This window comes from Hyaena hyaena, unplaced genomic scaffold, assembly GCF_003009895.1.
Source record: "Hyaena hyaena isolate Hyena2069 unplaced genomic scaffold, ASM300989v1 scaffold_4, whole genome shotgun sequence".
NCBI classification, from domain to species: Eukaryota; Metazoa; Chordata; class Mammalia; order Carnivora; family Hyaenidae; genus Hyaena; species Hyaena hyaena.
The window spans coordinates 1,964,059-1,986,499 of record NW_024080636.1 but is presented as its reverse complement, the minus strand read 5'-3'; the positions used below and the strand labels follow the sequence as shown (position 1 = coordinate 1,986,499).

Genomic DNA, 22,441 nt, shown 5'->3' with positions numbered 1-22,441 from the left:
TACAGCAGCGCCCAGGGATTCCAGGGCTCATTCTTGAGCTTCACCCCCGTGGGTCTCTCGCTTCCTCCACTCTTATCCCTTTTACCTTTGCACTTCCCTGTGTTGCTCCCTCATGCCCTTCTGTGCCCCCCCAGTCCTGTCTCACCCCGGGGCCTCTCTCCATACCACTGTTCTTGTTTTGCTTCTTATCATGGGTGGCTTTCATCCACTCTGTTTTCTATTTCCCCATTCCTGGGGCTCAGCTTGGCTTGGGTCAGATTCCTAGCCTGGGGTTCAGTGGTCCAGGTGGGAGGGTCGTCACTGAGCAGGACGTGGCTTGCCTGGGGTTCAAGGGAAGGAGCAGCACTGGTAGGCGCAGGGCTGCCTTCTCAGCCTTCCGTGCATCTAGTCAACTCAGGGGCTCCTGAGGTGCCCATGTACCAACCTCAGTTCTAAAGCACCTCATTCTAGGGGCCACCTAGCTGGCTTGGTGCAGCATGTGACTCTTGACCTCAGGATCGTGAGTTCAAGCCCTATGCCGGGTGTAGAGCTTACATTTAAATGAATGCATGGATGTATAAACAAATATATTAATAAATTTATGTAATAATAATAATGGGGTGCCTGGGTGACTCAGTTGATTAAGTGTCCAACTCTTGATTTTAGCTCAGGTCATGATCTCCTGGTTTGTGAGCTCGAGCCCTGAATTGGGCTCTGTGCTGTCAGTTTGGGATCCTCTCTCTGCCCCTCCCTTGCTCTCAGTGTACGCAGTATGCTCTCTCTCTTTCTCTCACTCTTTGCCCACCTGTGTGTCTCTGCCCACCTGTGTGCCCACCGAGTGCACACACACTCTCTCGCAAAATAAATAATGCTGAAAACTTAATATTGAAATAAGCCAATGTTAAAAAAATAATAAAGCACCTTGGTCTGGTAAACAACTAAGGGTGATTCAGGGAGTGACAGGGTCCCTAATGGGGACTCCAGAGGGAGGGCGCCTCTGTTGGGGGATTGAAGAAGCCCATGGGGAGCTGGTTACATTAGTTACCAGCCTCAAAGGGTGAACAAGAACCAGGTGAGGGTAGAATTGAGAGTATAGAATACATATATTCATTTGGAGGTTTGTAAGTAAAAGACTTGAAAGTTAGAAGCGCTTGGGGCACCTGGGTACCTCAGTTGGTTGAGTGTCCGACCTGACTTCGGCTCAGGTCATGATCTCATGGTTTGTGAGTTTGAGCCCCACATCAGTTTCTGTGCTGACAGCTCAGAGCCTGGAGCCTGGATTCTGGGTCTCCCTCTCTCTGCCCCTCCCTTGCTCTCTTTCTCTGTGTCTCAAAAATAAGTAAACGTTAAAAATTTTTTTTTAGGGGGACCTGGGTGGCTTAGTTGGTTAAGCGTCCGACTTTCGCTTAGGTCATGATCTCACGGTTCATGGGTTCGGGCCCCACGTCAGGCTCTGTGCTGACTGCCAGCTCAGAGCCTGGAGCCTGTTTTGGAGTCTGTATCTCCCTCTCTCTCTGACCCTCCCCTGCTCACGCTGTCTCTCTCTCTCTCTCTCTTAGAAATAAATAAAAATATTTAAAAAAAAAATTTTTTTTTAATGAAGAGGGAGGGAAGAAAACATGTTTGTTAGATACGAACTTTTGGGCCCTGTGTGCGTTGTTTTATCTGAATTTTAATATTTTTAGGTTTCTCAATTTTTTAATATATTTTGAGAGAGAGAGAGAGAGTGTGTGTGTGTGTGTGTGTGTGTGTGTGTGTGTGTGTACACAGACACACAGGTGGGCAGAGAGCAAGAGGGAGAGGAAGAGAATCCCAAGCAGGCTCTGTGCTGTTAACTCAGAGCCAGATGCGGGGCTCAAACTCATGAACTGTGATACCATGACCTGAGCTGAAATCAAGAGTCAGACACTTAAGCAGCTGAGTTTCCAGGCGTCCCGAGTTTCCAGGCGTCCCAAATTTCTCAGTCTTTAAAGGAGGTATTCTTATCTCCCTATTACCAACAGTGAGCGAATCTTAGAAAGGCAGATAAAAGAATTCGGGGTCCGGGAAAGGCGTGAGTTGCAGGGATGGTGGAGCAGACACAGAGGGTTTCCCCAGCTCTGGCTGTGGGAGGGCTGGGGGTTGTTGAGGCCAGATGACAGGGGCTCGGCCTTCTCCCGCAGTTGGGGCAGCCAGAGAATAGCCCTCCGTTGCCGAGTCAGTGGTGGGGAGGACGGTGGAAACGGCCTCAGCTATCCTGTCGGTGGCCTGGGCAGGGACAGTGTCTCTCCCCTCCCCCACTCCTTCCACTGGGAACCATGTGCATAATGCATGCCTTGCCCCGGGTCTGCCCCCGGTTTCTGGTAGAGCTCCCTCCTCACCTGTCTCCTGGGGAACTGTAGGAATCCCCAGCCCAGGAGGTTCCCAGGAGAGCTCGGCGTCTCCTTGCACATTGGTCCTGGGCTGTGGCTTGGAGAGAGAAACCCGTCAGCCCAGTGCCTGCCAGAAACCCAGGGGACATCGGTGGTGCCTGCCTCCTCTAAACACCCAGCTTCGGCAGGTCTTCCTCCCTCTGTGGGACCCGGAACTGACTGGGGGCTCCTGTCTCCTCTGTCCCGTCTCCCACCACACTGGCCAGCTGGCTTCCTCCTCTGCTGCCCGGATCACTGCCTCGTGCTCCTGGGCGGGCAGTCCGCCTCCAGCGTCCCCCTGCACGTCAGTGTGCCCTCCTCAGGTTTGGAGGATGTGTCCTCTCTGTCCCTCACCCACCTCAAAGCCCTTTGCCCCCAGGCTCTTAGGGTCATAGTCCTTGGCCTGATGTTCGGCGCTCTTGCCTGATTTGACTCTTCTTTCCTTCCAGCCTTAGCCTCTTCCGGAGTCCACTGCTTGTCACTAGACACACAGTGTGCTGCCTCATGTTTGTTTTCGTTATGTTCTTTTGTTTGCTCATGTTCATGCTTTTGCTGTTGGTTGGAATCTCCTTATGTGTGGTTGACTGATTCTCATCCAGCCTGAGCTCATATGCCACCTCCTATAGGAAGCCTTCCCTTACCACCCCCATGTATACCAAGGCCCATGCCCCACCTCAGTTGGGAGCCCTGTTCAGGGTTTCTGGTCCTAGACATAAAATAGGGACAGCTCTGTACTGAAATGGTCTGTGTCTCTGCCTGGGGGCCCCCTGAGGGCAAGGGGTCTTGGCACAGAAGCAGTACCTGGTGGGTTTCTATGAATCTGAGATGAGCCCTCTCTGTGCCCAGACCTCACTAGGGGAGGGACTCATCACAGCTGGGGCGCAGCTGGTGGAGCTGGACCTGAGCGACAACGCGTTCGGGCCCGACGGCGTTCGAGGCTTCGAGGCCCTGCTCAAGAGTTCTGCCTGCTTCACCCTTCACGAGCTCAAACTCAACAACTGTGGCATGGGCATCGGCGGTGGCAAGGTGGGTGTGGCGGGCTCCTGCACCTCCCTGTTGTCCCTCACCCTCCTTCCCTTCCTGCCCCGTCTCCTGCTGCGTTTGCATCCATTGGAAATGCGTGCCCTTGGCCACCACCTGGGAAGGCTGGGCTGTGGTTTTTCTCTTCAGAGAAGAAAGGCCTCAACGGCAGCAGCCTGTGGCCAGTGGGGAGAGGAGGTGGAGGCCTGGAGGGTGGGGTTGCCAAGCAACCGTTCCCAGTTCTCAGTGTTGTCTTGGCAACACAGAGGCAGTGTCGCATACAGGCCCGACCTGCTGGCTCTGCAGAGCGCAGGGCTTGGGCATCCAGACTTGCTGTGCCCCCAGAGCAGCTGGCAGAGCCACGTGAGGCCGGGTGTGTGCCCGTGGGGGAGGGAGCTCAGAAAGAGAGACTGCTTGGGCCTGGGCACAGCTCACCTTCTGCCTCGACGGGGCCTCCCCCGTCCTCCCAATCAGACAGGCTGGTCAGCACAGAAAGGCACCTCTTCTCTCCCCAGAACCTGTACCGAGGGAGCCCAGCCTCTTTCTCTTCCGGTCATTCTGGCTCCTTTAGGCCCAGATACCAGAAAGGCCAATTCCCTTTGCTCACATTCTGAACAAAAGAAAAGGACTGGGGCCCAGGGGCGAACAGCGACTGGGGACGTCTTCTCTGAAGATGTGTTAAACGCATTACCCTAGTTCTCCCACCCAGGCTGAAAGGGGGTGTGATGCTGCTCCCAGTTTTCCAGTTAACTGGACTTGGGTCAGGTCCCCAGATGGCGTCGCTAGGGTGGGACTAACGTGGGATTTGAACCTGCTTCTGTGCGTGTGTCAGAGCAGCAAGAGGAGCCCGTGTTGTGCTCGCAGTGTCCCAGGCTGAGGCTTCTGTGCGGCCTCCCCTGCCCTGGGAGGAAGATCCGGGGCGTGCTCCCAGCCGTCTCCGCCTGCCACCCCCCAAGTCTAGTTGGGCAGTAAGCCGTGCGTGTGCGAAGACATTAAAATGCTGGCATCAGCACAGAAAACAGGTCCAGCCCAACCCAGAGTGGGGTGTGCTGGGGGAGTGGCCACCTGTCTGTAAACGGCCTCAGCTTCCCATCAGCTGCCTCAGGCGCAGCCGTCCCGGGGGCCTGGGCTTCCAGAACTGGCCATCACGCGTTGCCCTTACTCAAGTACGTGGGATGGCATAGGGCAGTTTGAACCCCAGGAGATTCCTGGCTGCCCTGCTCTGCTCTCGAATGTGATTCGTACTTGTCTTTACCTCTTTCACCACTCATTCGGTGAGACCTTTTTGTCGCATCTTGTGGGTGCTGGCCTTGCTGATCTGCCCTTCCTGGGTCTCCCAAGTCCTTCAAGATCTGTTCCCTCCAACTGGAATGCATTCAGTGTGGTCCATGGGCTGCACACCGTGTCGTGTGCCACGCACATGGAGATTGGAGGGGCCCAGAGGATTCACGTGAGAATGAGACGTAGCCCTGTGCTTGGAACTCTCCAGACCCAGAGTCCCCAAGCTGGACTCTTATAGGAGTGATGACCTCACCATGGTGGCCCCAGAGGGAATTGGGGGGAATGGGGTGTGCTGGTACAGTTGGCCACCGCCTCTGCAAAGGTTCCCGAGGAGGCTGCTTGGTGACAGAGGTCCACAGCCTCCTCACTGAGCATGTGCACGACCCACCCCAGCGGGAGTCAGGCTGGTGATGGCCCCCAGGGACAGAGCAGTACAGGCAGGCTGGCCTGGCTGCCAGTTGTGGCTCCGACACATATTTGCTGTGGGACCTTGGCCAGTTCACTTACCTGTCTGAGCCTCGGCCTCCTTGTTTATGGATAAAAGCATGTTTATAGATGAAAGCCAATGCCGCTGGCCTCCCAGGCTCACTTTGAGGTTGAAATGAGGTGCAAAAGGACCCTCACTGAGCCTGCAGCTGACCTTCAGGTGCTCTGGAAACATTGTTTCTCTCCTGCTGCACTTCCTGTGAACCTTTGTTTCATTTGCCGGGATGTCTCTGATTCCCAGCAACCAGCCACTAGTTTTTAACTCTTGGTTCTTTTGGCATCACCCGTGTAGAAGCCACTTCCTGGCACCATAGCAGCAGCAGCAGGACAAACTGGATGTCTGGTTTTTCCTCCGAGCAGCCGAGACCCTGCCGTGTGAGGCTGGCCTGGGCATAAGGGTGTGCCAGCCGAGTGTGGTGGGGCCATGGTCCTGGCCAGCTCCCCTTAGGCACTGGGGAACATACAAGGGATGCCAGAAGATTTGGGTTCTGGGCCAGATTCTCCCACTTGCTTGGTGACTACAGGAATGTTTCTGTTCCTCTTGGAGCCTTAGTTTCTTTAGCCAGAAAGTGGGAATCACAATGGTCCTCCGCTGACAGAGGGCATCTGGCAGTAAAGTGAGCTGACTGGAGTGTCCTCCCAGGACCTGTCTTTAAATTGACCTGTCCGTGTTGGTGTCTCCCTTCCCTCTGGGTCTTTATCTCCCGTCTCTAACATGAGGCACAGGGTGGTGGGACGCACACAGGAAGTGGTGTATGAGAGAGTCCTCTGTCGTTAGCTGTGGGGTGCTGGCACGCGTGCAGTATGACCTTGGTGCTTGTGAGCAGTTCTTTGTCCCTGTGTCCACCACCGGTAGGTGGCGTGGGATGTTGAAGACCAGAGCCCCCTGCCTTAGGTCTGGGCCCTTTGTCTTTCCCCCGCAGATCCTGGCAGCGGCTCTGACTGAGTGTCACCGGAAGTCCAGTGCCCAGGGCAAGCCTCTGGGCCTGAAGGTCTTCGTGGCTGGCAGAAACCGTCTTGAGAACGATGGAGCCACCGCCTTGGCAGAAGCTTTTGGGGTGAGTGGTTTCTGCACTTCCAGCCCCGCCACGCCCTGAGGCAGGCGAGGCTTTTGCAGTCCTGGTATGCGTTCCCTGCTTTGGAATTGAGCTGTGAGGCCTATGGCAAGCTGCTTCCCCTCTCTGAGCTGCTGGCTCATCCTGCAGTGGGCAGAATTCGTGTCATGTGTCTGGTCTACCACTGCAGGGGAATTGGTAGCGGCTCCCAGGAATCCTGTTCAAGAAGACTGAGTTGCTCTGATCAGTGAGTGAGGTCTGCCAGGCTCAGGTACGGGAGTCAGGGGTGCCAGAGCAGGGAGCCGGACGACAGCCTGGCAAGGCGTTGGCCTGGGCTCCCTGAAGGTCAGTGTCTCTGGCCTCTAGTGGGTGGGGCATAGAGATAGAGTGAGTCCTCAGACTTACCGTGGACACGGAGGTAGGGGGCAGTGTCCCAGGTGCCCTTTCCCCCCACTCCTCTCCTTCCAGTCTCCTCTCCCCTCACAGCTGTGCTGGTGCCCTGCCCCGGCAATGCTGAGACCTTGACTGTGAGCTCTGGGAGAGGGCCACCCCCCGCCCCATGAGGCTAGGAATGTTGGAGTCTTTTCTCTTAATGTTTTCTGTGGCCAGCAGTATCCTAGCAGTGATAACTGTGCTCAGGCCACAGCAACATTCCCCATAGCCTTCCTACCTAAGGCCGTCTACCTGGTGGAGCTCACCTGCCTCAGGCGGAGACTGAGCATAGTGGGGACAGTGCCCTCCTGGGCCCCAGGCTGCAGGGACACTCCTGCGGCCTCTGGAGCTGGAGGAGCCTAGTTACCGTCCTTGTAAACATCGTGACATTAGGGGTTACGCCTTCTCTGCACTCCTTCCCTCAGCTTGCTGTCCCCAGTGCACTGGGAATGGGACGCTGTGGTTGTGCTAGGCATCCATCAGATGTCCTTCTGTGCTCTTGGACTTGGGGTCTGTGGATAGAACCCAGGAAGTCTTTGGACGTGGGTGGGGGAAGAGTGCATGATTATTAACACTAACATAATTAAAATGTAGTGGTTTTTTATTTATTTTTTTAAACAGTTAACTTTTTATTTTAACGTTTTTATTTCTGAGAGAGACAGAGAGACAGCATGAGCAGGAGAAGGTCAGAGAGAGAGGGAGACACAGAATCTTAAACAGGCTCCGAGCTAGCTGTCAGCACAGAGCCCGACACGGGGCTTGAACCCACGAACCGTGAGATCATGACTTGAGCCAAAGTCGGGCGCTTAACCGACTGAGCCACCCAGGTGCCCCTGTAGTGGTTTTTTAAATTAATTTATTTGGAAAGACCAAGAGTGCAAGTGGAGAAGGGCAGAGACAGACAGAGAGAGAAAGAATCCCAAGCAGGTGCTGCACAGAGCCCGGTACAGGGCTTGATCTTACGAACTGAGAGCATGACCTAAGTCACCCAGGTGCCCCTAAGATGTAGTGTTCTCTTCAGTTATAAAAGTAGACAGTAAACCTCAACAGCCTTAAAATTGCCTGTAATTGGGCACCTGGGTGGCTCAACTGGTTAAGTGTCTGACTTTAGCTCAGGTCATGATCTTGCAGTTTGTGGATTCGAGCCCTGCATCAGGCTCCTTGCCATCAGCATGGAGCCTGCTTTAGAGCCTTTGTCCTCCTCTCTCTCTGCCCCTCCCCTGCTTGCACTTCCTTTCTCTCTCAAAAAATAAATTAAAGAAATGAAAAAAAAGGGAAAAAACCGCCCAAGCTTGCATTAACGGTAGAAATCACAAATATTTTCACATCTGATAGTTGTACCAACACACAGAAACGTTCCTCACGCATTAGTGTTACGATAACTGCAGACTTGCCTCTAGGTGCTGCTTTTTGGTGCCTCTGTGACAAGGAACATCAACACACATACTACAGCACACCTTTGCTGTATTTTCTAAGAATTTTGAGGATTGTCTTCCAATTGTGTTGATTTCCTTTGTAGTTCTATGTAATTTATCTTAAAATTGTTAAATATGCTAAGGAGGGAGCCAGGGGCTTTGCCAGACTGCCTGGAGGGTCTGTGGCACAGAAAATAGTGAGAAGCCCTGACTGGTAGTGTTCCTCAGTTGGCCTGCCTGTATCTACTTGTGAACCCTCTGCGCTGTTCCGGGCGCCCTGGAACAAAGAAAGGTCCCTAGGTGGAGAGTTCTCGCAGGCCTGGCTTCAGTCCTTGGTGGCAGCGGAGACTGAGACATGGGCTCCTTGAGACCTTGGAAACTGGTGGAATGTAGACAGGAAGGTGTCGTTGATGGTCCAGATGACGAACACTGTGATAGTGGAAGGACAGAGGGGACACAGAGCACTGGACTGTGCCTGGGGTGGGGGTGGGGGGATCCTGGAAGCCCTCCTGGGGGAGGAGGTATTCAAAATGAGAGGTGTATAGAAAGACTGCATAGGAGTCAGTCTATCATGAAAATGCCAACAAAGGACACAGAATGTTCTAAGCAGAGAGAAGGAAGTGTCAAAAGGTTTGGATGAAGGGCTGGGTGGTTGGAGAAGACCCCGCCCCCTAGAAAAGGAGGTAGATGTGGAGCACCAGTCATACTGTGTGAATGGCACAGGAGTGCCCCAAGAAATAAAGGCCCAGTGGAGCTGCGGTATGCAAGGGTGGACTGTGGCAGACTCCTTGCCAACACCTGGGGTCCTCCCAGTGTGGAGGACACCGGACACAGAAACCTGTGTTCTGCGCTGTGTGACCCTGCACAAGTTTCTTAGCCTTTCTGATCCCTAGTCTTTGCCTGGAGGAGTTCCTAGTCTCAGGTTGGTCTCCCTCATGAGGCTGTGGAGAGGATCAGATGAAGCCCTGCCCAGCATTCTGCTTTGAGGTGGCCCCAAATATCCATGGCCAAGCCCGTGCCCAAGCGGGTGGCAGCCCCTCCCCATGTCTAGTGTGTAATGGCACTTTCCTGCCTATTAGATGTCCCTGCTGGAGCTCAGGAGCCCACCATTCTGTTCTGTCTTTCCTGCCCCTCACAGATCATCGGGACTCTGGAGGAGGTCCACATGCCACAGAATGGGATCAATCACCCAGGTGTCACTGCTCTGGCCCAGGCTTTCGCCATCAACCCCTTGCTGCGGGTCATCAACCTGAATGACAACACCTTCACTGAGAAGGGCGCTGTGGCTATGGCCAAGGTGAGGCAGGAGCGGTAGGGTCAGAGAGCAGTAAGCAGGGTCTGGCTGCTGCCTTGTTTTGTTTTGTTTAGATTAGATTGATTTATTTATTATTTTCTTTTTTTAAATTTTTTTTTAATGTTTTATTTCTTTTTTGTTTTGTTTTTTGTTTTTTTTAATTTATTTCTAGGAGAGAGAGAGAGAGAGACAGCGTGAGCAGGGGAGGGTCAGAGAGAGGGAGTCACAGACTGAAACAGGCTCCAGGCTCTGAGCCGGCAGTCAGCACAGAGCCCGACGCGGGGCTCGAACCCACGAACCGCGAGATCATGACCTAAGCGAAAGTCGGACGCTTAACCGACTAAGCCACCCAGGCGCCCCTGTTTTATTTATTTCTAGGAGAGAGAGAGAGACAGCGTGAGCAGGGGAGGGTCAGAGAGAGAGGGAGTCACAGACTGAAACAGGCTCCAGGCTCTGAGCTGGCAGTCAGCACAGAGCCCGACGCGGGGCCCGAACCCACGAACCGCGAGATCATGACCTAAGCGAAAGTCGGACGCTTAACCGACTAAGCCACCCAGGCGCCCCTTATTTATTTATTTTGAGAGAGAGCAAGAGGGAGGGAGCAGGGGAGGAGCAGAGAAAGAGAGGGAGAGAAAGAATCTCCAGCAGGCTCTGCACAGAACCCAGTGTGGGGCTTGAGCCCATCAATCACAAGATCATGACCTGAGCTGAAACCAAGAGTTAGAAGTTTAACCAGCTGAGCCACCCACGTGCGTCTTGCCTGCTGCCTTTTTAATGCGTGTATTAGCAGCTCTGCCCACCCACCAGATGTGTACCTCGTGGGTACATTCCAGAACATTGCAGAACACGGCGTATGTCACAAGCTTGCCCGCACCCTCTTTGGGCAGCTCTGAGTGTCCATACTTCCTTCCTCCTGAGCTGCCTCTGTAAACCCAACTGTTGGTGCTGGATTTGTTCTCAGAGGTTGCATGGAAGGCTGCTCCAGCCTGACTGCTTTTCTCATTGATTCTTTCATCAGCTGTTTATCCAGCCCTGTCCAGTGCAGGCCATGCAGACTTGAGTTAGACTCTGCCCTCAAGGAGTCCCTAGTTCACAGACAGAGGGGAGTCGCCTGTGACAGCTCAGGGCCATGACTATGGGGGCTCACTGGGCCCTAAGACTCCACAGAAGCCTAGTCCTGCTGCTCTGGGGTGTTGGCAGAAACGTCTGCAAGTGTAGGGGAACGTGCAGGAAGTTCAAATCAGACTTAGGGCAGGCTTTCTGGAAGAAGTCACATTTTGGCCAAGTTGTATAAGACAAATGGACTTTGGACAAAGAGGGGTGTTTCAGGCAAAGGGATCAGCAGCATGGGAGAGGCCCAGAGATGGGAGGGGAGCTTTGTTCTATTGGTGCTGGTTTGAAACAACCAAGGTTCGGGATGTGTCAGGGTCAGTGGACAGGAGAGGGGGGCCAGGAACTCATGGCCTTGCTGATTCTGAGACTCTCCCATGAGCCATAGGCTCCCATAGGCAGCCATGTAGCATTTTAAGCTGGGGTGCAACTTGGTCAGATTTGTGCTTCAGGAAGGTTGTGGGTATAACAAAGAAGTGGAGTGGAGGGAGGTTAGCCAGAGGCCCGGGGGTGGGTGGGAGTGACAAGAGCTGGTGAGGTTCTGAGAAGGCCTGACCAAGTGGAGGCCGACACAGGGTGTGCCACTGGCCTCAGAGGGCTGCTGGGAGACCTGCACCCTCATCCTGGCCTTTGCTTCCTCCTCGCAGACGCTGAAGACCTTGCGGCAGGTGGAGGCGATCAACTTTGGGGACTGCCTGGTGCGTTCCAAGGGCGCTGTGGCCATCGCAGATGCAGTCCGTGGGGGCCTGCCCAAGCTGAAGGTGCCGGCGCCACCCATGTCTTCCCCCTTGGGTCTGGGCGTCCTCTGAACTCGGGGCTGGTGGGTGGTCAGGGGCAGGTGGGGGCTGTGGGTGGCAGGGGTATGGTCTTTAAGGCCAAGTGGGCCTGGGTTCATGGCTCAGCCCTGCCACTTCTCTCTCATTTTGTGCAATTCCCTTCACCTGTGTGATGTGAGCCCCAGTTTCTTCATTTTGGAAATGGGAGGAGAGAGTGGTGGAGGCCATCGCGGCATAGAGGAAGAGAGCACATCGAGCACCTGGCTAGCTAGCTGCCATTGTTGTTGTCGGGGTCCCTGTGCCCGGCTGGAGCACAGAGCCTTACCCTCCCTTGGGGAAAACAGGCTTCAGAGGAGGACCGGGTCTCCTGGCCCATGATTCTGCTGGCCTCTACTCCTTCCTCTTATTTTCAGGAGCTGAACTTGTCGTTCTGTGAAATCAAGAGAGATGCAGCTCTGGCTGTCGCAGAGGCCGTGGCAGACAAGGCCGAGCTGGAGAAGCTGGACCTCAATGGTAATGGGAGTGGTGGCCTTGGCCCAGGCCTGCCGGGTGGGCCCTGCTGCCCGTCCTGACGCTCTGTTCCTCCTCTCCGCGAGCAGGCAATGCGCTGGGAGAAGAAGGCTGCGAGCAGCTCCAGGAGGTGCTAGATGGCTTCAATATGGCCAAGGTGCTGGCCTCCCTCAGGTAGGGAGCTGTGGGCTGAGGTTCTACTTTTATTCACTGGGGAACCGTTGTTTGAGCCTCTGTATGGGCCAGATGCTGTACGAGGCATTAGGGTCACAAGGATAAGACCATGAAGGTTTTTGGGACTCGTGGGACTTCTACTGGTAGAACGGGTGGCCAAGAATAATCAGATAGTGTGTGTTCAGAGACAATAAGGGTCTGAGAGTGGTCACCCTTTGGAGTGGATGAGGTGGCGAGGCTCCTGAAGGGATGACCTTTGATCTGAGCTGACAGATACGGTAGAGTAACAGTGAGGTCAGGGCGGTGATGGGGGTGAGCTCAGGATTGTTCTTAGAATCAGACTTGGAGATGGAGTCCAAAAAGGAAGAGGCTGATGCCAGAGAGCAGGGAGTTCAGGGTTTGCGGAGCCCACGTGGAGCGGGAGCAGAGGTTGGGGCCGGGGAGGTGGGGCTGCCCCCTCCAGCTGGGTGGGAGTCGATTTGCGCCATCAGCACTGCTCCCTCTGCCCTTCTGGCCCCCAGGTCAGCTTCATTCGCCTGTCAGACCCTCACTTCTGTCCCCTCAGTTCTACGTATGTGCTGCTGCTAGAACTGGGGGCTCAGATGGCCTTGAGAGGCTCACAGTCCCAGAAGCCCCCATCCCCTCGCCCCCCATAGCCACGGGGCAGTGTGCAGTGAGATACAGCGTCTCAGCCTGGGCAGTGTTCCTGCCAAGCCCTGGGCCTCAGCTATGACGGACCGTTCTCTTCCTTTCCTCTGTCTCCCCAGTGGAGGACTAGGGGCCCGCTTGGGACAGGGTCGAGATGTGGCTCTTCCGTGTTCACAACAGGGGCTTCCCTGGGTGACGAGAGATGGATGATTGGCTCCCTGGTGACCCACGTGCCCCCACCCTAGGCGCAGCTGCGCCCCCATCCTCCGCAAGCCCCTTCCCGCCTGACTGGGGTCTGTGGGTTGTGGAGCCAGGCCTCGGAGCCAACATGGGCCGCTGGGCAGGGAGGGTCTGCTTTAGCCAGCTCCCCTCTGCAGTGATGATGAGGGGGAGGATGACGAGGAGGAGGAGGAGGAGGAAGAGGACGGAGAAGAGGAGGAGGAAGAAGAGGAGGAGGAAGAGGAGGAGGAAGAGGAGGAGGAGGAGGAAGAGCCGCAGCAAGAGCAAGGAGAGGAGTCATCCACACCATCAAGGAAGATTCTGGACCCAAACAGTGGAGTGAGTTTCTTGTTGTTTGGCAGGATCAGAGCCCTGGTTCTCAAATGTGAAGTCCTGGGACATCTTCTCAGGGGTGGTAGGTGTGGAATCCACTTAAGTACATTGGGTGCAAACTATTTTTGAATGCGCACCCCTGTAAGTAAAAAAAGAAAGTCATCCCAGTGTAGCTGTATTCATCCACATTTATATTTATCCCAGTACAGACGCGTCTGTTCACTTATGCATCATGACGTGATTATAGCATATATGACGCGGCTGTACTGTTTAGTATGAAACATATATAAATATCTCTGAAAGAATCGGGTAAAAAATAGGCGTAAATAGAAATTCTTTTCCTACCCATCTTGGTGACCCGCAGGGACAGCCCCCCCATTCTGGAGACTGGCCCAGCTTGAACACTTGGTGGCCCTTTGCCTCACCGAGAGGTTGGTGTGTCCTTTCCCTCGTGGGCTCCCAAGTAAAAACTCTGGAGAACCACAGGCTGGACAAGGACCCCACACTCATGTTGAATTTCACTTTTTTTCTAGTTTATGGAAGCATTTCAACAAGTGGCTAGGCACTTTTCAGTTTTCAGTTGTTCTCTGGGCACCTGGCTAGCAGTGTTTATCCGGGCTAGACTGCAGCGCCTGGCGGGGCCCACTTTAGCCCCCGCGCGCCTCTCCCGTCACTTCTGGGGCATCGTGTGTCTTGGCAAGGAGGCACTCGGCCTAAGGAGGTGGCTTGCCCCCGTCCTGGAGGCTCCCGTGCTAGGAGCCAGGGCCAGCGCCTGTGGGCCCCTCACCCTCTGGGGGCTGCACGTGAGTGGGAGGAAGAATCCGAGACTCTGAGCCTTGACCGCCTAGTGCGAGGGTTGCGTGTTCTGGGCGAGGAGTCTGGGTTTGGACCTCCGCAGAGCCACCTGTGCCGCCTGTCCCCCAGGAGCCGGCGCCCGTGCTGTCCTCCCCGCCTCCCGCAGACGTCTCTACTTTCCTGGCTTTCCCCTCCCCAGAGAAGCTGCTGCGCCTCGGGCCCAAGAGTTCCGTGCTGATAGCCCAGCAGGTAGGTGACCATGCTTCCACCTCCGAGCCGAGCGTGCCGTGGAGACAGGGAGAAGCAGAGCACGGGATTGGGAGGGGACGCTGTCAGTGGGAATGGGGACTGCCAGGTGTGCCTGTTTAAGTTTTATGTATGTAAGTGATTTTTATAATGCATGTGGGGCTCGAACCCACAACCCCGAGATCGAGTTGCATACCCTTCCAACTGAGCCAGCTAGCCACCCCCCCTTGTCTTTAAAATACACATGAGTGTGACCAGTGTATCTGTCAACCTCCGGAGGTTGCGGGTGACCCTGTCTCTGGAAACACACTGGGGCTGCAGGAGGGGCAGGGCTGCTGCACCTGTGACCCCTGGGCAGTTTTCCCAGCACTCTCATGTGCACACACCTGGGCTTCCCTCCTGTGTCCTCAGACAGCTGTCCTGCCCAGGGCTCCTGTGGAGGTCATGTGAGTAGTGTGCCCTTCCTCCGGCCTCGCTCGTTTGTCGGTTAGTTAGCTTATTCATTTGTCTGTTCGTTTATTCATTCACTGATTGCATCCTGAGGTGACCGTCCAGCGCCTCCTGTCTGCCCGACACTGTTCCAAGTCCTTAGATCTGGTTTAATTATTTAGCCCTCTGGCCATCCCACAACATAGACCCTGTTACCCTGGGCTACACATGAGAGAGCAGAGTGTGAGAGGGTTAAATGATGAATCCAGCGAAAATAAAATGTTTCCACTCTCAGAGCTAGCTTGGCGTTTTAGCTGATTTCCTTTTTTTTTAATGTGTATTTTTGAGAGAGAGAGTGTGAGAGACAGAGGGTCAGAGAGCAAGGGAGACACAGAATCTGAAGTAGGCTCCAGGCTCTGAGCTGTCAGCACAGCTCCCCCGACACAGGGCTTGAACTCACAAACTGCAAGACCATGACCTGAGCCAAAGTCGGACACTTAACCGACTGAGCCACCCAGGTGCCCCTTGATTTCCTTTTATGTTTTCTCTGTGCTCTTTTTTTTTTTTTTTTCCTTTCCCTGACAAATGAGATTAAAGGCCCACTTTTTCATGTAATCCCATTCGCCATCTCCTGTGTCAGGAGCCATGCTCACTGCCCCAGAGCCCACTCGGGCACTGTTTCTGGACATTCACATTGTTTCCACTTGTCTCCACCCCGGTGAAGTTAGGTGAAGTTAAGCTTCCTTGCATGTGAATGATGTCTAGCCTATATTCTGGATCATTTTGTTCAGGTTAGTTTACAAAAAGGGGAGCACTGGGTCACGGGAATAAGCCTTTGTAATGCTGATGCATCCTCTGTATACTTTGCATCCCTGCCATGGGCCAGCCTGTGCCTGGCTTGAAGGGGACAGTGTGGGGGTGAGGCTGTGTCTCACCAAGGCCTCTTCCAGCCTACAGCAGAGTGCAGGCACATCTTCCCTGGGGCTCTGGCCCCTGGTGACCAGCCATTGTCTCTTGTGTCCTCAGACTGACACATCCGACCCGGAAAAGGTGGTCTCTGCCTTCCTGAAGGTGTCATCTGTGTTTAAGGACGAAGCCACAGTGAGGACAGCAGTGCAAGATGCAGTAGGTAATGTGGGCTGGGCGGGGCATGGATGGCCCTGCCTCCTTGCTGCATCAGGGCTCAGATGACATTTACGGTGGCTGGAACCCCTTGTTCCAGTGCTCAAGTATGTACTGCTCTCTGCCCCCTCCTACCTGTTCTGTTAGATTCTTGCCATGGAGTAGGCTGGCTGCTCTCTCCGTTTTCTGCAGGTGGGGCAACTAAGGCCTTTCCAAAGCCATACAGTTACATACAGTTAGAACTCAGCCAGGCATCTGCTGTAGGAAGACCAGATAGCCCCGGCCCGTAGGCCTTATGGAAGCAGTCCTCTCAGAGGAGAGGCCATGAGACCTTGGCTTTTGTCCTCAACTGAGCCTCTGCACACAGTCGCCTCCATCCGGAAGCCTGGAGGATGCCTGCTCTCCCTGTTTCCTTCACGAGGCTTCCCAACACCTCTGGTTCTGTCATGACCCTCCCTCGCTGCCGCCTTCCCTGTTACCTCCATTATAGCACCTGTCCCCTTCCGCTTGACCACGCAAGTCTGAGCCCCACGGTGTGGTCAGGCTTGGTCAGGCAGACAGGGAAGGAAGGGCCCAGCATGTGAAAAGGAGTAGAGAGGAGTGGAGAAATGTGGTGCTTTCTCCTGGATTGGCGCCGTGTGGGTGGCACTGAGGCAGAGGGTCAGTGGGGAGCAAGGCTGGGTACCCTGGTGAGGCCCAGGGGGAGTCACTAAGTCTGCTCCCTGAGGCCCCAGCCCTGTGGGTGTTGACAGGGATTCTGTTTCCCAGAACAGCCTCGCATGGAAGTGTGTGCCGCACAGTGCCTGTAGACCCTCAGCCACTCCTTCTCCTCCCTTCTGTGCTCATTCCCTCTCACCTCTACAGAATGGCTGGGATCTCCCCCAGGGTGATCTGCCTCACTTAAACTTCCCCCCTCCCTGTCCCACCCTGGTTGTGCAAGGTCCCCAAGTCCTTTTGCAGTGTGTGAGGTCAGCATGAGAAGGACAAGGTTGAGCCCTTCCCCTGGCTGTCCCCTTGGCCTGGGACCGCAGTTTGCTACCCTGTGTTCACCTGATTAGTGCAGAAGACAGGACCCAGCCTACGTGTGCCGGAGCTGTGTGACCTTGGCTGGTGACCAGCCTATTTGCTGCTGCAAACTCCGTGCCCCATTGCTGCTTCTGTCTTGCAGATGCCTTGATGAAGAAGGCCTTCAGCTCATCCTCCTTCAACTCCAATGCCTTCCTCACCAGGCTCCTCATCCACATGGGTCTGCTCAAGGTGCAGCTGCAGGGGAGGGAGGGGGCTGTTCTGGCCACGCCTGCCCACCCACCCACCCTGTCCTACACCTTGAGTCCGTGGTGGGGAGGGGTTAGGGAGGTGGGGGGGGGGAGTCCTGTCCCTGGACTTGCTTAAACAGCCTTGCCTTGGTGATGGGATTCAGCTTGACCTTGGCCATGGGGCTCTCTGAGCAGGAGCTGGATGGTGGAGACCTAGAATACCCCAACCCCCTGGTGGCCCTGTAGCTCACTCACCTTGCTTTCTGTTGTGTGTTCCCCTTGCAGAGCGAAGACAAGGTCAAGGCCATTGGCAACTTGTATGGTCCTCTGATGGCATTGAACCACATGGTGCAGCAGGACTACTTCCCCAAGGCCCTTGCACCCCTGCTGCTGGCATTCATGACCAAGTGAGTGTGCCGTCGTGGGGTGGCTGGTTCCCACGTCTGCAGGCCCCTAGTCAGTGAGGCTTCCCTGGCCTTGTGAGAGACCCTCACGTGTCCTGGGCTCTCCGCATCCGCGTTTGAGTCTTTCCTCCCCTGTGCCAGGCTGAGGTCAGGAAGCTCGGGAACAGTGTCTTTTCCTGAGCGAGAATGTGGAATGGCCCCTATTTTCCAGATGAGGAAACAGCACGGGAGGGAAGGGGTTTGCCCCTGGTTGCCCTGGTACTGGAGGTACTGTACTCAGGAATGCCTCTGAGGGAAGTTCTGTGTCCACTCCCTCAGTTACAGGGCTGAGGCTGACGGGACCTGCCGCACCCATCTTCCACAGCCACAGACCCCTCCCTTGCAAATGCCAAATGCCCAGAGACCTAGAAACCTTGGCCTTGTCCTGGAGGAGGGTCCTGGTACCTGGTGGGGCAGTGGCCACAGTTGGGTAACAAGGAGCCTTCAGACCCCAGCACCCACAATGGATGAGTCAGAAGGCTCGTCCCCTGTTCTCACTGAGGTCTTGTGTGGCCCCAGCAGACCTCTGGCTTTTCTCAGGCCCCAGCAGACCTCTGGCTTTTCTCAGGCCTGTCTCCCTGTTTGCCCCACCAGGTCGTTGAATGAGGTGGCCTCTGGGGGCTCTGACCACCTACACTTTCTGTGAATCCAGTCCCTTGAATGGAAGTGGGAGTGGGACAGAGGAGAGAGACACCCGGGGCGGGGGGGTGACGTAAGTGTGGCTCATGCCATTGGGTAGTGCCTGGGATGTGTGAAGAAGTGTTGGGGGTGGTCTGGCTCAGGGCACGGTCAGGAGCACGGGCCGGCTTCCAGGACTGTCGCGCCATGGCCTCTGCCACCACGGCGTCTTGTGGTTCCGTGCGCACAACACTGCGTCCGTAGGCCTTACGCTCTGGCATGTCTGCCCAGCTGCCTGCATCCATGGCTGCCCCTCACCGCCGCCTCTGCCCAGGCCACCCACTCCGCTGCAGGTAGCCTGGCCTGTGAAAAGCAGAGCTGAGGGGCGCCCGGCTGGCTCAGTCGGTGGCACACACGATTCTTGATCTTGGGGTCGTTGAGTTTGATCCCCACGGGTGTGGAGCTTGAGTGCTCGGCCCCTCAGCGGAGTCCAGCGCGAGCTGTCACCCTGGCCACACATCTCATGGTCCTGCCTCCCCGGCATTTCATTCTCCCCATGCCTCGTCTCACAGCAGGGGGCGTCGCCTTGACCCCAGCTCTTAGCTCCCTGGAGCCCTTCCAGTCAGTGGCCCTAGTCCCTCCCTCCTCCCCCTCCAACACACACACACACACACACACACACACACCCTCCCCCCCCCCCCCAGCTCCTTTTGTTATAGTCAGCATTTTCCCTTTGGCCTTCTAGTACTCCGTGAGGGCATGGCCCCGTGAGAAGAGACCCTGTCCTTGTTGGTCTGTCGCAGGCTGCGTCCTTCAGCCGCTTGCCTACCCTCGTAGAGGCCTCAGTCTGTACCACTTTAAAAGAGGAGGATTTATAAAAGCTGTCCCTTAGACCTTCTTTGAGGGGACTGAGTGACCATGGAGTGACATGCACACCCTTCCTCCCTCAACTCCCGGCCAAATGGTGTAGGACCCCACGGCCACGCTAGACTAGGTACGGTGTCGTGGTGCGGGTCCTGGCTGCACCCCACGCTCGCCCAGCCGCCTGGATGTCTTGCCCCACTCTCCTCCTGTGTAGTGACTTTCATGATCTCGGTGGGGACAGTGGTCAGCCCATTACTTGTGAGGGCCCAGGTGGCACTGTAGTGGCTGTGAGGACGCCCTGGCCCTGTGCCCACTGGAAGGGCCCTGGGAGAGGCTGCCCGGTGGAGAGTGGAGGCCTGCGTCCCGGCCTAGTCTGGGCCCAGTGGCCTTGGGTGTGCGTCCGCCTCTCTGAACTTCACATGTGCCCCGCCCCCTGTGTGCAGAAGGCGGGGCTGACCTCTTCCTTGCTAAGTCGTCCTGAAAGTTAGAAAAATGGATCCTGACACGTTTCTAGCCTCAGAAACGGGCCCTGCTCCATAGTTGGGAAACTGGCCTCTGCGGCAGCCTGAACTCCCTGGGCCCCACCGGTGTGTGTCGTGCCCACCCACTGACCCTTTTTTCCCCACAGGCCCAACGGTGCCCTGGAGGCCTGCTCCTTTGCCCGCCACAACCTGCTGCAGACGCTGTACAAGGTGTAGGTGCGAAGCCGGCCTCTCCCCACCCCTTGGCCTGAACCAGTGACTTGGGAAGGGACTCAGATGAAGGACTCTGGCCAGAGGCAGGGAGGGTCTTTGTCGCGTGTGTCGTGTCGGTCCCTGAGTATGCGTGTCGGTGTGGTGAGTGTGCAGGTGTGTGCTTCCTGTCGGGGTTTGGGTTTTTAATGTCTCCCTGCTGGACTGTCCCTGGTCCCACTGGAGGGGAGCAGGCCCCCCGTGAAAGGGCTGAGCTGCTCTGCCATTAAACTCATTACCACCGGAGGGCGCTCTGCTGGTGCGCGCCTCCAGCTCGTGGCCCCCTCGGCTGTCCCCTCCCACCTTGCCTTTCTGTCCCTTCTGGGCTGTGCCAGAGCCTGGGGAGTTGCTGTCTGTGCGTCGTCCCCTCGTCCCCTCCCTCAGTGCCATGGCTGGGCTGCGCTTCATGCCCTGCCTGGGGCTGCTCACTCAGTGGCTGCCTTTGCTTCCTGTCACTAAGCGCTGGTTCTAAAGCCACTGCCTTCCCCAGCGTCCATCCCTGCCGCATTGACCTCTGCAGCCTGAGGGGCAGAGTCTGCTGCAGGTGTGGGGCCAGGGGCAGTCAGCAGAAGGCAAGGCCCAGCTTCCTGCGCCACGGGGACAGGAGGAAAAGCTAGTGGTGACACAGGGTGTCTAGGAGCAGAAGTCATGGGTAAATGGTGCTGGCTCCAGACCACGGCCCGCCCTCCCCGGGCAGCTGAGATGTCTGTGACTGGCCTGGGGGCCAAGCTGGAAGGGGCTCTTTGGCAGGCCCAACCCTGTTCTCTGGCCTGGGGGCGGGGGCAGGGCCCACTGAGCCTGAGCTGCGGCTTGGGTGCTCTTAAAGGACCTGGACAGGGTGGGGACTGGGCTGGAGCTGCCTCTGACGCTCTGTGCTTTTCCCTTTGTGCTCTTTGTGTGTCTGGGCTGTGCCCGGGGCTTCACAAATAAAGTCATATGTGGCAACTGTGGAGACTGAGAAGTCTTTCACCTTACATGGGCAGTTCTTGGGGTCCGCATGCCTGGAGCCCACCTGTCTGTACGGGGTTGTCGAACCCTGTGCCAACCTTGTCCCACGGGGCAGCCTTTCCTGCCCAGGCCCAGAAGGGGACAGCGACTCCTGGGGGCCCTGAATTGGGCTCATTTTCATCTGCTCAGCTCCATCTTACCCTTGACCTAGCCTTGGGGCTACTGATCCCTGCATCACTCCATTTATGGACATAAGCCCGACACCGTCCAGATTTTGCCACAACCCCCACACACCGCACTGTCAGGAACCCCTGAGTCTGCCTAGCAAGGTCACCTCACCGGGTTGAGCTTGGCTGGGAAGCCGCCTCAGGGTATCTGACCACAGGGCCTGGCATGGAGGGCACCTCCTTTGGGGGCCTTCCCTCCCTTTGCTACACGTGGTGTGAGGACAGCTAAGCAGACCCCTCCCTGGGGCCCTCAGAAGGCACACTTGGGGGGGGCACTCAGACAGCAGGCAGACTTGGGGAGCCTGTATCTCCCACAGGCTTGAAGAGGTCCCTCCAAGGTTTCTTAGGGGACGGTGCTTCCTTCTTGGCTGTGGACCACTCAGGCAACACCTTTGTTTTGTTTTTAGTTTTTTTTTTAGCATTTATTTAATTTTGAAAGATAGAGAAAGAGCAGGAGAAGGGCAGAGAGAGAGGGAGACACAGAATCCGAAGCAGACTCCAGGCTCCGAGCTGTCAGCACAGAGCCCGATGCGGGGCTTGAACTCACGACCTGCGAAATCATGACCTGAGCCAAAGTTGGCCGCTCAACCAACTGAGCCACCCAGGCGCCCCTGTTTTTCTTTTCTTAATATTTTGAGAGAGAGAGAGGGAGACACAGTCTGAACCAGGCTCCAGGCTCTGAGCTGTCAGAGCCCAGTGCAGGGCTTGAACCCATAAAGTGCAGGATTGTGACCTGGGCCAAAGTTGGCCGCCCAACCAAATGAGCCACCCAGGTGGCCCAGGCAACGTCTTTCTTGACCAGGTAGTGGAGGTGATGCCCATGCCTTGCCCTCCTATCCCCCACGTGAGGCAATACAGAAGAAGGCAGGTGGATGTCCAACTGACCCCCACCCCTTTGTTAGGCCCTGTTTTGAGCTCTGGGGCCACAGGCACAGCTTTTGGAGGGCCCCCACTCTGGTGTAGGAGACCAACAGTGGTGGCCCAGTGTCATAACGGTTGGCACTGAGGCCAGGGAAGTCTTCAAGAGTTAGGGATGCAAGAGCTGAGTCTTGAGATTCAAGCACAACTTCTCACGAGTGGTAAGAAGCTTAACAGATGGAGAGACTGAGTCAGGGCCTGGCTCTTCCCTCCAGGCTGCCTGGAGCTGGCCCTTGTTGCCTCCTAGGCCGTGTGTGTGCCAGCTTCGGTCTGAGAAGAGCCCCATAGATCTCACTTGGCCTGGCAGCAGGTGGCACTGCCTGGCTCCTGGGATCCACACACCAAGGAGGTTCCTGTGGTCCCAGGAGTGTAGGCCCAGCCCTACTCGGTCCTTCAGACCAGCTCTGAGGTTGGGACTCTGCTGCGTACTGAGAGCTGTGTAGCCTTTGGAATTTTCCCCCTGACTCTGACGCTCCCAAGAGCTACAGCCAGTCCTGAGATTACACAGGCTCCAGGTCCCTGAGCACCGTGACGGGATCTGTAAGGCCAGTGATGCCTCAGCCTAGACAAGTGCGTAACCCCCGCGTATGGAAGGCCCGCTTAGCACTGGGCTATTCTCACAAAAGGAGTTCAACCATGGGCTTGGGGCTAAACCAGCAGTGATTCCATTCTGAAGCTCAAACTAGAAAACCTCCAGGAAGCATGGCCATAGGTGTTCCCAA

The 22,441-nt window shown here is 55.9% G+C and overlaps 1 protein-coding gene across 2 annotated transcripts in view; it reads left to right on the top strand.

Moving 5' to 3' along the window:
* Positions 1-20,576, top strand: part of RANGAP1 (Ran GTPase activating protein 1) — a 33,536-nt gene extending 12,960 nt beyond the window's left edge. Inside the window, exons 5-16 of one of the 2 annotated variants that reach the window (XM_039235678.1) lie at positions 3,216-3,395; positions 6,080-6,214; positions 9,197-9,355; positions 11,110-11,223; positions 11,652-11,751; positions 11,838-11,922; positions 12,948-13,128; positions 14,047-14,166; positions 15,619-15,721; positions 16,883-16,971; positions 17,256-17,377; positions 19,524-20,576. In XM_039235678.1, the coding sequence (XP_039091609.1) occupies positions 3,216-3,395; positions 6,080-6,214; positions 9,197-9,355; positions 11,110-11,223; positions 11,652-11,751; positions 11,838-11,922; positions 12,948-13,128; positions 14,047-14,166; positions 15,619-15,721; positions 16,883-16,971; positions 17,256-17,377; positions 19,524-19,593 (1,458 nt within the window). In that variant the 3' untranslated portion in view covers positions 19,594-20,576. The remainder of the gene's footprint in view (positions 1-3,215; positions 3,396-6,079; positions 6,215-9,196; positions 9,356-11,109; positions 11,224-11,651; positions 11,752-11,837; positions 11,923-12,947; positions 13,129-14,046; positions 14,167-15,618; positions 15,722-16,882; positions 16,972-17,255; positions 17,378-19,523) is intronic. The other variant, XM_039235689.1, reaches the window with a different exon arrangement.
* Positions 20,577-22,441: the final 1,865 nt, after the last annotated feature.